This window comes from Tamandua tetradactyla, chromosome 12, assembly GCF_023851605.1.
Source record: "Tamandua tetradactyla isolate mTamTet1 chromosome 12, mTamTet1.pri, whole genome shotgun sequence".
In the NCBI taxonomy this organism is placed as follows: Eukaryota; Metazoa; Chordata; class Mammalia; order Pilosa; family Myrmecophagidae; genus Tamandua; species Tamandua tetradactyla.
In genome coordinates, this window is record NC_135338.1 from 6,990,711 (window position 1) to 7,006,677 (window position 15,967).

At 37.0% G+C, this 15,967-nt stretch overlaps 1 protein-coding gene across 17 annotated transcripts in view; it reads right to left on the reverse strand.

Annotated features, from left to right (window-relative positions):
- KIAA0586 (KIAA0586 ortholog) overlaps window positions 1-15,967 on the reverse strand; it is a 168,245-nt gene that overhangs the window by 65,465 nt on the left and 86,813 nt on the right. For 16 of the 17 annotated variants that reach the window (XM_077122509.1, XM_077122499.1, XM_077122498.1 and 13 more), the window contains one exon: window positions 2,842-2,996. In XM_077122509.1, coding sequence (XP_076978624.1) covers window positions 2,842-2,996 — 155 coding nt within the window. Of the gene's footprint in view, window positions 1-941; window positions 1,085-2,841; window positions 2,997-15,967 lie in introns of those variants that run through there. The other variant, XM_077122508.1, reaches the window with a different exon arrangement.

The window sequence follows — 15,967 nt, forward strand, 5'->3', positions numbered from 1 at the left end:
TCAGACAAGCTTAGAGTTGTAAGCTCTACCATATAACTAGTATTGTATAAAATAAAAATTTGCAAAATACACTGCAATTCAGAGCCTTCATATATAGTAATATCCATTTAATTCTCACAAATGTGAGCATGCATTATCCTTGGTTCACGATCCAAGAAATACATTCTACTATAGCCCTATCATCTCTCTTCCTAACCAAATGTGCAATTTACAATAGCCACAAATTCCCTCACAATCACACACGTCATATTGTGATGGCTTTTCTTTTCCTTTCTTTCCTTTCCTGTTTTATGAGTCTGATTATGAATGGGTCCCTAAAAACAGCTATCAGACATACTTTGACAGGAACTTAAAAAGTCACCTCTCTGCTCTTATCAATAAATACAGAGGAATCTGAAACATCTGACAACAGGGATTCAAATGTAACCACTCCAACTAGCAGGCATAGCTTTACCCAGAAGTAAAAGGAATAGATTTAGTCTGCAGCAGTAACAACCAGTCATAGTTCTGGTCTTCGAAGTTTAGAGCCATTAGTCATGTAGGTTTCTGCCTTGAACTAAACATATTTTCAGGTGTATTTCTAAAGTAGGTATTGTGACTATGTCTGGCTGCTAAGACTTAGAACCTCCCTACTGACTCCTTTCCTTAACGACAGTGGTTAAGTGCAAAGATTTTAGAGATGAACTCCCTGGAGAGGCCATTTTCTAGCTCTGGCCTTGAGCAAGTTATTTAAACCCTCTCAATGCCTCAATTTCCTCATTCATAAAAATTATTATTCATAATAATAATACTTGCCTCATTAAGTTGTTATATGGATTGAATGAGTTAAAATATGTGAACAGATAAGTTGTGTGCTATTATTATTATTACTATCCATTCTTTCCCATCAGCTACAGAAATCTGACAAAGGAAATTTTGAGGTCTATTCTTCTAGTAAATACTTCACAGTTTTATTTAAAATGGGTCAAGAACTAAAGGAAAGCAATAGTTCTTTTTAAAAAAACAATTTTAGGGTGATGCGATGGTGGCTCAGTGGCAGAATTCTCACCTGCCATACCAGAGACCGAGGTTTGATTCCCAGTGCCTGCCCATGCAAAACAAGCAAACAAACAAAACACAGTTTTAATGAGATATAACTGATAAATAAAAAACTGCTTATATTTACCTCATACCCCTTTTGTAATTCCTCCCTCCTTTTCTTCTCCTCTCTCAAACCTTATCCTGTCCAGGCAACAACTAATTTGCTGTTTTTTACTGTATATTAGTTTGCATTTCCTAGAATTTCATCTAAATGGAATCAATGCGTGCATACGTTTTGTGTCTGACGTCTTTCACTCGATATAACTTTCGTCAGATTATCTATGTTGTTTATCAATAGTTCATTCCTTTTTATGGCTGAGTAGTATTCTATTATATGACTGGTCAACAAATTGCATTCACCAGTTGGTGGACATTTGCATTGTTGCCAATATTTGGCTGTAACAAATAAAGATGCTCTGAACATTCAGGTACAAGTTTTTTTTTTATGTAAACAAGTGTTTTAGTTTCTCTTGGGTGAATTGCTAGGTCACATGGTACTTACATGTTTTGTTTTGTTTGTATATGTTTTACTTTTTATGAAATTGCCAACAGTTTTCAGTACGCTTAAATCATTTACATTCCCAAGCAGCAGTGTATGTGAGTTCTTGCACAACTTGCCATGTTAGTCTTTTTAATTTAGATATTCTAATAGGTTTGTAGTGGTAGATGATAGTAGTTTTAATTTGCATTTTCCTTGATGACTAACAGTACTGATCCCCTTTTCATGTACTTATTTGCCACCTGTATATCTTCTTTGGGTGAAGTACATGTTCAAATATTTTATCCACCTTTTTAACTGAATTGTTTGTTTTCTTAATACTAAATCCACTAAGTTCTTAATACATTCTGGTATACCTTTTATCAGATAAGCCATCTGCAGATATTTTCTCTCAGTTTGTGGTTTGTCTTCGTTTTCTTAATAGTGTGTTTTGAAGAACAGAAATTTTTATTTTTGATAAAGACCAATTTATTAATTTTTATCTTTTTTCAGAGAATGGTTTTGTTATCATATCCAAGAAATATTTGCCTACCCAAGGTCACAAATAATCTTTCTTTTATACAGAAGTTATAACAGATAGTTATTCATTATTTAGTAGCTTTTCCTAATGTTTGTTTGGTCACCGTGATAATACTGTGCCTATATAATGGATGTGTTCCATAGACAATCTTTTATTTTCCTTCTCAATATCCAGCACAATACCATGCAATGAATATGCACTGAATAATTTAATCCACAATGAGAAATGCAGTACCATCACATGGATACAAAACTGTATTTAGTAACAATTATTTCTAGAGTAATGTCTTGGAGAGCAATTATACTGTTTGTTCAGTACACCACACTGCATGGACCATTGGCTTACCTCAGTATGAAATTTCTTATGCTTTCCTGGTAATAAATTTTCCAAATTTTAATGCAATAAATATTACTACCTACTATGTGCAAACTATTGAGCTGCATATTGCATGGGAATATAGAAATGTAAATGTTAATAGCTAACTAAGTAGGTGCCAGACATTTTAAATATACGACTTTTACCTTTAATTTAAAGATGAAGAAATTAGAAGGGGCTAAATAATTTGTTCAAGGTCACAGCTAGAAAGTGCCTGGGTAAATATTTGTAACAGGCTTCAGTTAGTAAATGAAAGAGGAATGATTTAAGGCTGTCAGATTCCAAAAACTGTGCTCTTGAAGTGTACCATAGTAGGACAATATTGTTACAATTCTGGCTTTAAATACAAGTGCTGTTAACTTGGTACCTGAGAAAAGTTTTCAGCCGTTTCTGGCAGATTAACATTATTGTCTTGTGCTGTCGGAAGTGCTGTTGGAAGACCAAGGTTAGTGCTTGGTTGCAATTCCAATTCTCCCAAACTCATTGGACCATGACTAGCACATGAGTCTTCATAAACACCTCCTGTTATCAAATATGTAAGCAAAGAGTTAAAATAAATTGTTAAATTTATCGTAGAAAAGGAACAAGCAAGTGACTAAAACTACCATTTCTCATCTGCTGAATGAGAACTAGCAGTATACTTCAACAAAAACACTTGGTACCAAAAAAAAAAAAACAAACAAAAACCACCTGGTACCAAGCCTTCAATGCAATCAAAATGAAAGCACATAGAAAATGTGAAAAGTACATTAAGTCCAAATAAATCTATGGAATATTCTTAGTAAGGCTCCTCTCAACAAGCTGCTTATGATAGCTACCCTACCCCATTCTCCACTCACACATGCCAATTCCTAGCACTCCTGCTCATCCTTTCTACAAACAAGTGTCAATAGATTACTTCCTAAAATGTTAGTTTTAAGCAAAGGGTAATTTCCTGGCAGAAAATGTTGGTGTTGCTTTTTTACTTCAAGTGATAGAGGCTCCTCTTTTCCTCATCCAAACGGCATTTCAATCAATATTTGCATCATTAAAGGAAAGAAAAATGGAAACAGAGATGTCCAGTCATTTAATAATATCATTCTACATTTATACTTGAAGCACTTTCATATACATTACTTCATTTAATTTGAACCTCGCAATCATTCTGTAAGGTAGGCAGGTCAAATAGCATTATAACCATTCTTCATTGACAGAACTAAGGCTAAGAGAAATTAAATGTCCAAGAATCAGAGAGCTAGTATGAGGCACAGAAGGATTAAAACCTGCATCTTCCAACTCCCAATCACTATTCTTTACTTCACATCATTGCTAAAATATTTCTAAGAAAATCCTGTTTTTCTAATATATCCCTTTTAAATACAGGACAGTATAGTATATTTTAATCAACAAAAACAGAGCTGAAGAGTTATACATAAACTGTTTTAAATGAAATATTTTAAAGTCATCATAGATATTTTGTATTTAAAGGCAGTCGACAATTTCTTAGATATAGAAAATAACTACCCTCTAATTGATCTTTCAGGTTAATATAGATTGTAAATGGGTTTTGCATAAAGGAAATTACATCCATTGAGTTTTAATTTTTATTTTTCCAGTATTAATGTAGAAAACAATTTCTCAAAACTATAACCTGTTTCATTCACACTTAATTATCTAGCAAAATATAATATTAATTTAATAATAGTAACAATACCCATATCCTAGAGTAAATTCTCTGCCGGGCCTTATATTGGGTTATATATTCTGCTATATATTTTTCTATTCTTTATAACTTGCACAATATTTTCTTAAGACTGACATATGAATTAAGCCAAAATAATCAGAAAATATAAATGTTTGAAACAGAATAGGTTATTAATTCCTTTTTGTTGACATGATTACATAACTTAAAAAACCCCAGAGACTACAGTGAGGAAAAAGAAGTTTATTATAATTAATAAGTGAATTGGTAACATGACTGGACACTAGATAAATATATTCAAATCATTAGCTTTTCCCTATATTATAACAATAAGCACCTAGAAACAAAATTTAGAAATCCTTTAATATACTGACTGAAATAATAAAATAATTAAGAATGCAATTATCCAAAAATCCATATGGGTAGAATCCATAGAATACATACAAAGAAAATTATGAAATCTTATTAAGGTACACAAAACAAGAGCTGAATAAATAGTGAAATATACCATAAAAATGTCAATTCTTCCAGTATTATATATAAATTACTACAATTACAATTATGGTGATTTTTATTCAGATAAAATAACTTTAAGCTTCATATGGAAGAATAAGTACCTTGGAATTGCCCCCAAAGCATTAAAAATTAAAAAAAAAAAAGTAGGATTGGGGGGACTTTTCCTATCAGATAACAGAATGTATCATAAAGCCACAATAGTATATTAAATGTTTGAAATCAGTGAATAGGCTAAAGAACCCAGGAAAATATCCATACCTCTACGGGAATTTAATAAGCAAATTGGTATAATCTGTATAGTATTTATTATATTATTATATTTTGCTATTATATATTTGCATATTGTATATTTGCATACTGGTATATGCACAAATTTCAGTTGAGTAGGAAAAGGTCAGATTACATTATTACTGGTACTAGCACAACTGGCTATTTATGAGGAAGAAAATCAAGTTGGATTTCTACCTAATACCAACAGCAAAATAAATTCCAGACACACTTAAATAGAACCATATACTAAATAATGAAATAGTACAAAACAATCAGGGAGACTACAGATACAAGCCTTTATTAGGGAAAACTAACCAAGCCAGGAAAACCTAAAATGTATAAAAGATAGAAATACCTGACTATATAAAAACGTTATTGAACAAAAGATAACTTTGGAAAGAGATATTTGCAATACAAATGATAGAAGACATCTAAAATAACAGCTCTCATGAAATTACAAGCAAAAATTTTAAACCTGGCAGTTGAGAAAAGAACTTAAATAGGTAATTCAGAGAAGAGCAAACACAAATGGCCAACAAACATGAAAAGACATTTAAACTCACCAGTAGTCAGAGACATATTTTATTTCAATTGACAAGAGAAAGGGCTCTAATAAATTGTTGATAAGAAATGTAATGTGGTTTAAACATTTAAGAAAGTAACTTGCCGTATCTATTTTAAAATTAAAAATACATTTGCCCTTGAATCCAATAACTGAATAAATCCCATAAATAATTACTCTAACATGCTTACTGAGGGGGGAAACAGTGATAAAGTAATAAATAAAATATCCATTTATTCTGATTAAATAATTAGAAACCTAAGCCACTCAATCATTAAAAAGAATTAATTTAAGCAATACCAGTTAAGCTCAAGGAATGTCCACAAGTTTACTGGGTAAAAGTAAAATTAAGTCATATGTATATGATCTCAACTTGCAAATAATGAACACACCTTATGTATAACTATCAAATATACTGTGTGTGTTTGTGTGAGATTATAAGGAATAAAACCAAGAAGGTTATATACCAGAATCTTAACATGGATTACCTGGAGTGAGGCAAAATCGGGACAGGAGGAAATGGGGGTGAGGGACATATAATTTAAAATAATGTATTATATAATCACACTTTCACATTTTTTGAAAACTTAATGATCATCAATATATGGTCTTTATCAATAAAGAAAAATTAGTTAAGAATAAGGTAAATTTTAAAAAAACACGAGCAAACAAAAAAAGAATAAGGTAAATTTTCATAAAAGAAAACTAAATGTAAAAACCCAGAAGATACATAATAGCTTTTAAAATCATTTAACACCCTATCATTCAAAAGGTATTGACTGACTATGCATAGAGGTTTCACATACTCTACTAGATGACAGTGAACAAGATAAAGTCCCTAAACTCACGTGAGATTACATATCCGTGTGATAAGAGCAACATTAAGCCGGTAACATTAGAGGAATATACAGAAAGCACAGAGGCAAGTATCTAAACCAGTGATAAGGGGTCAGGAAAGAATTACATGACAGCAATAAAAAATGTTGAATGTTTTGGTGTCACTGTTGAAGAGTATGCTCATTGAGTGTGGGCGTCTTGCCTGTATAAATGTGCAAGTGTTAGCCTTTTTGTTTTAGTCTCCTTGGCTGCTCAAGCAAATACCATGTAATGGGTTGGCTTAAACAATGGGAATTTGTTAGCTGTTTGACAGCTAAAAGATAGTCCAGCTCAAGGAGTTATTAAGGTGATGCTTTCTTCCTGAAGACTGGCATTCTGGGGCTGGCAGCCAGCAATCTGTGGTCCTCAGCGTCTGTGTAACATGGCAATGCCTGTGGTGGTTTCTCCTGGCTTCTCCATTCTCTTCCGGGTTCCACTAAATTTCAGTTTCTACTTGCTCCCTGTGGCTTTCTCTCTGTCTGAATTTCATTCCACTTATAAAGGACTCCAGTAATATGATTAAGACCCATCCTGACTGAGGTAGCCACATTTTAACTGAAGTAACCTCATTAAAAGGTCCTACATATAACTCGTTCACACCCATAGGAATGGATTAAGTTTAAGAACATGTTTCTCTAGGGTACACACACAGCTCCAAATCACCACACCTTTGTAAGAGAGGTACTAAAGTAATACTTCATTCAAGCTAATTTCATTTAGTTGTTACTTGAAATTCCTAATTTTACTCTTCTAGTATCTTGTTATAATGAGAAAGCAACAATTGCAGATTCTTAGAGAAGACTAAGTACACCCAAAATTGCCAATGTCAGCAGTAGATTTGGGTCTGGCAGGTCTAATAGATTATTCCATTTCCATGAAACCAAAGGTGCCTCAAAATCAACATGTTCTTTATGTCCTCCTAATTGTCTTTCTCCAAATTTCCTCTCAGTGAATGGGATGGCCATAGAATAATTCTAGTCAAAAAACTGGGAATCATTTTAGACCTTCCCTTCTATTGCACCTCTCTCATTCAAACTAAGTCCCATTCATTCTCCTTAATTTTTTCTCAAATCCCTTTTATATATCCTCACTATTGCATAATGTCTCACCCGGTTTACTTCCTTTTTATTTTTTATTTTTTTTGACTGGGCAGGCACTGGGAATCGCACTCAGGTCTCCAGCATGGCAGGTGAGAACTCTGTCACTGAGCCACCGTGGCCTACCCTCACTAGGTTTACTTTAATAGCTGTCAAACCAGGCTCCTTTTATCCAGTTGAAATCCACCCTCAATCCATTCATCACACTGCACAGTGCCTCTCAGATGATCTTGCCAAACAAAAAGTAAATATGATCATATCATTCATTACTTATAATCCTTAATATTTTGTGAATACCACACAACATACAGAATTGACAAAAACTGAATTTTCCATGGGAATATATATAAAGTAAGAATGGTATTATTCCCCTTTTTGTGCCCAAATAGAGCCCTATTACCTTAAAATAAAGCCAAAAATTCCTTAATATTATATTCAGCAATTTGGTTGATCTGGTTTTTGCTCATCACGCCAATCTCATTGTATTCCATAGCTCTAGGTTCTAGCTATTGACTTATGTGTCCCTGATTATGCCTTACTATTTTTAAACTTTGTTCCCTCGTCTTATAGCATATTCTGTCTGAAATCTCTATCCTCACTGACTACATGGCAAACATCTACTCATCATAGAGGACTTATCTCAAGTAAGATTCCCTCATTTATGAAGTCTTTCCTGAATCCCTTCCAGGGGGACACCTGACTGTTCCCCCATTCTGTATGGACTTCTTCACAATAACTATAATAATTTATTGCACATTTTTGCCTTCTTATCTTCTATTTCTACTAGAGAACGAGCTCATTGTGGACAGGACCTTACCAGGTTTATATTTCTAGCACCTAGCATGTGCTTAGAGCATAGCAGGCACTAAAAAATGTTTTCTGAATGAATGAAAAACTGAAATATTCTTATCATTCTTCACCACTGACTAATTGCTTTAAGAGTCAATTTCCTACTGGCTCTCAGGAGAACTCACCTCTGAGTCCTCAGGCGGGGGTTGAGTTCCTTTTCTGCACTCCCACAGCACTCTGTACGGCTGTTCTAATCGCATGGTACTATAATTGTTGTCCGCCTTATATTCCTCCCACAGTAGTATGCAAACATACTTGAGAGCAAATGTCTATCATCTCTGTATCTCAAGTGTCTAACATAGTTCTGATATAGTTCCAGGTAAACAGCAGATATTTGCGATACTTAAATTCACATACCCACTTGGCTTGGTCTGGGTGTCCAATTGTTTGGTCAAGCAAAGACTGGCCTAACTGTTATTGTGAGGATATTTTGTAGCTTTAAATTATCAGTAAGGTGGCTGATTACATCTGTAATCAATGAAGGAGATTTCCTCCAGCAATGAAAAGGCCTTCAGTTGAAGGCCTTAAAGGATGAGCTGATGAATTCAGCAGTCAGAAAGAACTTCCATCTCTACTTTAGCCAGTCAGCTTCTCCTGGGGGAACTCATTAAACCTTCATAGGAGTTCCGAACTTACAGCCTGCCTTATGGAATGTGAACTTGCCAAACCCCATGGTCACGTAAGCCAACTTCTATAATAAATATCATAATATTTACTTATTTTCTTTCACTATTTACATACATACATACATACATATATACATATACACACACATCTGGTCCGTTGTTTCTCTGAAGACCCCTAATACAGTATTCAACAGAGATTTTCTGAGTAAATAGGGTTTTAATTGGCAGTATATCACAGAATCCTTATAGTTTGTTCAAAAAACCTAGCTGACAGCTTAGGGTTCCAAATACAATTATCCAAAGCTGATTCTGTCATTCAACCCAATCTAAGTCTCAGGATTGGAGACACTAGTAAAGTACTATAGGTTGCAGATGGATACTTCCTGAAAATAAGTGGTAGGGTGAGATAAGGTAAGAATATATGAGTCTCTGTAAGCAATATTATTAAAATATTATTAATTAATAAAGTATCAGTTGCAGAGAGAGTTCAAATAGAGTTGAGAAGCTACTCTGGAGGACGCTCTTTGTTCTAGTTTGCTAGCTGCCAGAATGCAATATACCAGAAACAGAATGGCTTTTAACAAGGGGAATTGAATGAGTTGCTAGTTTACAGTTCTAAGGCCGAGAAAATGTCCCAATTAAAACAAGTCTATAGAAATGTCCAATCAAAGGCATCCAGGGAAAAGATACCTTGGTTCAAGAGGGCCGATGAAGTTCAGGGTTCCTCTCGCATCTGGAAAGTCACGGTTTCTCTCTTAGCTGGAAGGGCACATGGCGAACACAGTGTCATTTGCTAGCTTTCTCTCCTGGCTTCCTATTTCATGAAGCTCCCTGGGAGGTGTCTTCCTTCTTCATCTCCAAAGGTCGCTGGCTGGTGGACTCTCTGCTTTGTAGTGTTGCTCTCTCTGCATCTCTCATTCTCCAAAATATTTCCTCTTTTATAGGACTCCAGTAAACCAATCAAGACCCACCCAAATGGGTGGAGACATGTCGTCCCTTAATCCAGTTTAACAACCACTCTTGACTAACTAAATCACATCATCCAGGGAGATGATCTCATTACAGTTTCAAACATACAGAATTGAATAGAGATTATTCTACCTTTAAGAAATGGATTTATATTAAAACATGGCTTTTCTTAGGGGGCATACTTCCTTTCAAACTAGCACACTCTTACACAAGCTTCAGGTAGACCTTGTTACCTGCCAATCCCCAACCAGGACCATTCCAGCCAATCCTAAAGAAACACCTCAGGCAATATATAAGATTCCACAAGGGTTCCAGGCAGTAGAGGAACTTGCCAGAAACCTACATATCTCCAGATGGGTCCCTGTTCCAGATAAGTCCTGAAACCTAGCCCAGCCTCTCCAGAACATCAGATAGTTCCATCTACCTACCCCACATTAGTGACAGACCCTTCCAATATCAAAAATTTAGAATTGCCATAGCCCAAACAACCCCAAAGAGAGGTATGGAAAGATCAAAGGTGATGGTAGAATTATACATAGAAGATAGGACTCAACGAAATGAATATGAATGCCGAATGATTAAATTGGTATCTCTTTTAGTCTCCAGTGTTTTAGAGCAGCTAGAAGAAAAAACCTAAAATCATGAATTGTAACCCATGTCAAAGTCTGAAATATGCTCTACAACTAATTGTGATGCTGTGCTTTAAAATTTATAGCATTTTTGTATATGTGTTATTTTTCACCAAAAAAAAAGAAGGAAAAAAAGTCAATTGTGATGATAAAAAAGTATTTAAGCCCTCTAGCATCCTATATTCTGGAGCAGCTAGAAGGAAAAATATGAGAGAATCATATGGTAGCCCATGACAAACTCTGGGATCTGTCCTGTAAGCAGTTGTTGAAGAGTGCTTTGAAAACTACTGCTTTTTCATTTCTTTGCTTTGTATATATGTTATATTATACAAAAAAAAGTTTAAAAAAATATTAAAAATCACAATAAAAGGAGTAAAATTAGCTACCGACAGAAATACTGACACATAAATTTATTATTCTATAATTACCATTATGTAACAAAACATGAGAAACAGGTTATTTCTTTATAGACATAGTCTTTTCAGAAAACTGTGGTTTCTCATTCTATTAAAATTATGCGAGATGGATGGTACTGTTAAAACTTTATGCATTACTGTGTTAGTTAGATTCAGTTGTCAACTTGGCCAGGTGAGCATACCTAATCTTGTTGCTGTGGACATAATTCAACAGTACGTGAACCTCATCTGTTGCCAATTACATCTGCAGTCAGCTAGGAGGCGTGTCTGTTGCAATGAGTGACTTAATTGGCTGGTGCTTAAATGGGAGATCGCAACGTAGCACAGCTAAGCAGCTCGGCATTCCTCATCTCAGCACTAGCAGCTCAGCCCAGGCCTTTGGAGATGCAGAAAGAAGTCACCCCGGGGAAAGTTGTTGGAACCCAGGGGCCTGGAGAGAAGACCAGCAGAGACCATCTTGTGCCTTCCACGTAAGAAAGAACCTCAGTGGAAAGTTAGCTGCCTTTCCTCTGAAGAACCAACAAAATAAATCCCCTTTTATTAAAAGCCAATCCGTCTCTGGTGTGTTGCATTCCAGCAGCTAGCAAACTAGAACAATTACTAAAGAGAACAACACCAGAGCTGAGTACAGTGCTAAATGCTTTACAAACATCATCACTTACTTTTAATAACCTCACAAGGTAGATACTATTTGTGATAACTAGCCTCCAAGATGGCCTCCAATGATCCCTGCCTCCTAATAGTCACAGCTTTCTGAAGTCTCCTCCTATTTTGTTTCAGGGTTGGTCTATGTTGTCAATAGTATATGCCACGTCACCTCTGAGGTTAGGTTATAAAAGACTTCATGACCTCTTGCCTTGTTTGCTCACTTTCTCGTAGATCATTTTCTCCAAGGGAAGTCAGCTACAATGTCATAGCAGCTCTATGGAGAGCCTCACCTGATGAGGGACTGAGGTCTCCCGCCAACGGTCAGGTAAGTGACCATGGAAGTCTGCCAACTAGGCCATATGGGAATCAGAAGCTGTCAGGCTGTCTGTGACAAGATCAGTACTGATATGACTACAAGAGTAGAAATGCAAGGAGATATGTTCACTACACATTAATGATTTGGTGAAGCTCCCAAATTCTTTAAATATACAGACTTTGGAAGGATGATCTTGAGCAGGAAGGATTTTCACTCCTTGCGTTGTGTAACTATCATAGGTATGTATGATCCATCTGAGCTCCGGTCACTAGAGCTGCTACTCTGACTCTGGCTGATGTAAGAATCTCAGGAGCCTCCACAGCCCCACATTCCTGGAACTGAACCAGCTGTCCTCATAGATCCAGTTCCCTCCTCTTCTGGAGAACCCACAACCCCTGCCTCGACCTCTGCAGAAGAAGCTCCAACCCTCAGCAGAGCCACCGTGGACTCGCAGGACTGGCTATGAGATGACTTCCTGGCCTGGTCAACTCAGATCTGTCATCCATCTACAGACTTGCTATTCATGGCCATCATGACATCCTTGATATTCCCAAAGGTGACAAACCCAAACCAGGGCAGGACACAAGCCACAGAGGAGTGCTGAATACAAAAGGGACCCAACGAGGAGTTTACAAAAAAGGGGGGGATTAGGTAACTAATGGTAGTATTTTTTTTCCAAAAGCAGCAAGTAGCCAGGTAGAAAACAGTCCAAATCGACTGTTTGGGGATGCCGGTAATAAGAGAATATTTCAATGCCCAGATAAATTCAGGATGAAGAGGCTGAGAAGTCTGGGCAGAAGCTGTGAGTAATTCCAGCCACGGCTCCAGGCACCCAAACCCCACCCTTGAGGGGAGCAGTAGAACCTTTCAATGAGTTCACTTCAGTTAAAGTGTGGGCCACCTCAATCAGGATGGGTCTTAATCCTATTACTAGAGTCTTTCATAAGTCCCTGGGAAAAAGCTATAGCCTCGGACAGCTGCAGGAATCCTCCACACTGTGTAAGAGGGGGATACACCCCAACACTGAGTCTCATAATGGATGGCGAAGTGAGAAAACAGGAATTCCTGCAGTTTCAACCCCACCTGGTCAGACACTGCTGGTCTTTGAGATATAAACATCTTTCGAGGAAGAATAAGTAACCATCTGCTAAGCAGGCCAGAAAGTGCAGGGGGAAAAAGAAGGCTTCTGTGGGCCAATCTGGAACCTTTTCTAGGCCCACTGGGGCTAGTCAAAGCCCACTGCAGATAACCAGCCCTGTTTTGGCTGGAAAATACTGATGATCCAATACTCAAAGCAGTTCTCTAATATAAACCCAAGCAACAACTAAATCCTAGACAAGAAAGAGAACCCAACCTTCAGAATAGACCCATCAAGATAACCAAATGACCAGATACCAGCAAAAAATTACAAGGTATACCTGGAGCAACTGAAAGTGGGACACAAATGGACATTTACATTTGGTGTTTATGGCAGCAGATTCATGTTTTGCAATGGATGGAGGTAGCCTAAGGGTACACTGACTGAGAAATGAAAGGGGAACTAAGGAGTATACATTAAATGGACTATGAGGGGCTACAAGAAGCAATGAAGTTGTGGGGTATGCAACTAGGTGAATGAACCTTGAGGACAGTATGTTGAATGAAATAAGCCAGAACCGAAAAGATAAGTATTATAACACCTCACTAACATGGACTAACATAACATGCAGACTCTTGAGAAGTGAATTTGAGAGCATAGGTTATCGGTGAAGGCCTAATGTAAAGGTTTCTAGCTCTTATAGCACTCACATCCATTCCAGAATTGTAACTGTTGCTTCTAAATTCTGAGATGCTGAGCTCTTTGTGTATAACCTGGTCATTCCCTAGAACTTCAGGTATTTGTGTGACACCTGAGACACAGCACTAAGTTTTGCAGCTATTAAAGTCAGCAATAACCATACAGCAACTGTTAAAAACTCTGAAAAAATGATCAGACTTCAATTAAAGATATCAATGAAGCTGATCTGGGTAGGACTAAGGCAAATCAGACTAAAGGGTAAAGGATTATATTGTGTGTGTATTAAAACTTCAACTTCTGTGTGAGACCAAAAGAAGAGATGTTTATTTGACACAAAATTTGTACCTTCAGTAGTGCATCATCTTATTTAACTAGTATGGCTAGCTTATTCGAACACCATAATTTCATGAAACCTTGAATAGGAAGTGAAATTTTGTTGGTTTGTACAGTTTGGTCTGATGCCCTGATACATCCCAGAGTAATGTGGGCAGAAGATTAAAAGATATTTGCCGAGTTCCCTTGCGGGGGTGGGGAAAATGTGGAAATATTAAACCTCCCCAACCTGGGGAAGACCTGATATTTTCACCAGCACTGGAGACTGACAATTTGATGGGCGAGGCCCTCAATCTTGGGGCTTGCCTTTATTGAACATTCCTGCAAAGGAGAAGCTAATCCTATGTATAATTAAGCCTAGAGTCACCTCCAGAGAAACCCTTTGGTTGCACAGATGCGGCCTGTCTAAGCCAACTTCTCAGGTGAACTCACTGACCTCCCCCTACATGGAACATGACCCCTAGGGGTATAAATTTCCCAGGCAACGTGGAACATCACCCCAAGGAAAAGCCTGGTCCTAGCATCATGGGATTGAGAAAGACTTCTTGGCCAAAAGGGGAAAGAGAAATGAAACTAAATAAAGTTTCAGTGGCTGAGAGATTTCATAGAGTCATGAGGCATTCTGGAGGCTATTTTTACACAGTATACACATACTCCTTTTCAATTTGGGGAGTACTGGCATAACTACAGGGAAATACCTGAAATTGTTGTACAGTAATCCATTAGCCTTGATTCTTGAAGATGACTAACTATACAGCTTTTAAGGTATGACTATGTGTGCCATTTTGAAACTGTCATGTACCCTAAAAAGCCATTTTCTTTAATCCTCATTCAATATTGCTGGGTGGGATCTTTTTTATTGTTTCCATAGAGATGTGACACACCCAATTGTGGGTGGTAACTTTCGATTAGTTGATTTCTATGGAGACCATTTAAGGAGGGGTTGCTTACCAGAGTCTTTTAAGAGGGAACCATTTTAGAGAGCCCACACAACCAGAGATCTTTGGAGATGCAGAAAGGAAATGCCCCTGGGAAGCCGTTTGAACTAGCCCATAGAGAAAGCTAGCAGATGTCACCATGTGCCCTTCCAACTGAGAGAGGTGTCTAGAAGCTAGAGACCCAGCAGACCCCAGCAAGGTGCCTTCCCAGCTGACAGAGGGGTTCTGGACAGCATCGGCCTTTCTTGAGCGAAGTTAATGTTTTGTTGGGGCCTTACTTTGGACATTTTCATGGCCTTAGAACTGTAAACTTGCAACTTAATAAATTCTCTTTTTAAAAGTCATTCCATTGCTGCTATACGGCATTCCAACAGCTTAACAAAATGAAAACACCATGTGCTCGAAACCTTGTGACTGACGCTCTGTTTATCCAGTGTATGGACAGATGAGTAAGAAAAGAAAGAAGAAAAAAAGCGCAAAGCCTGTAAAGATAACTTCACAGGTGAATTCTACCAAGAATTCCAAGAATTAATACCAATCCTGCTTAAACTCTTCCAATAAGGTGAAGAAGAGGGAACACTAACCCATTCTATGAAAACAACAACATCCAGATACCAAAGCCTGATAAAGATACTGCAAAATGACAGCAAGCTCTCTAGTGAACACAGATGTGGAAATTCTCAACAAATACTCGCAAATTGAATCCAACAGCACATTAAAAGAAATACACACCATAACCCAGTGGGTTTCATTCCAGGCATGTAAGAGTGGTTCAACAAAAGAAAATCAATTAATGTAATATACCACATTGCCAAATCAAAAGGGAAAAGCATACAATCCTCTCAACTGGGGCAGAGAAAGCATTTGATAAAATTCAGCATCTTTTCTTGATAAAACACTTTGAAACCTAAGATTCAAAGGAAACTACCTCAACATGATAAAGGGCATATATGAAAAACCCACAGCTAACATCATACTCAACAGTGAGAG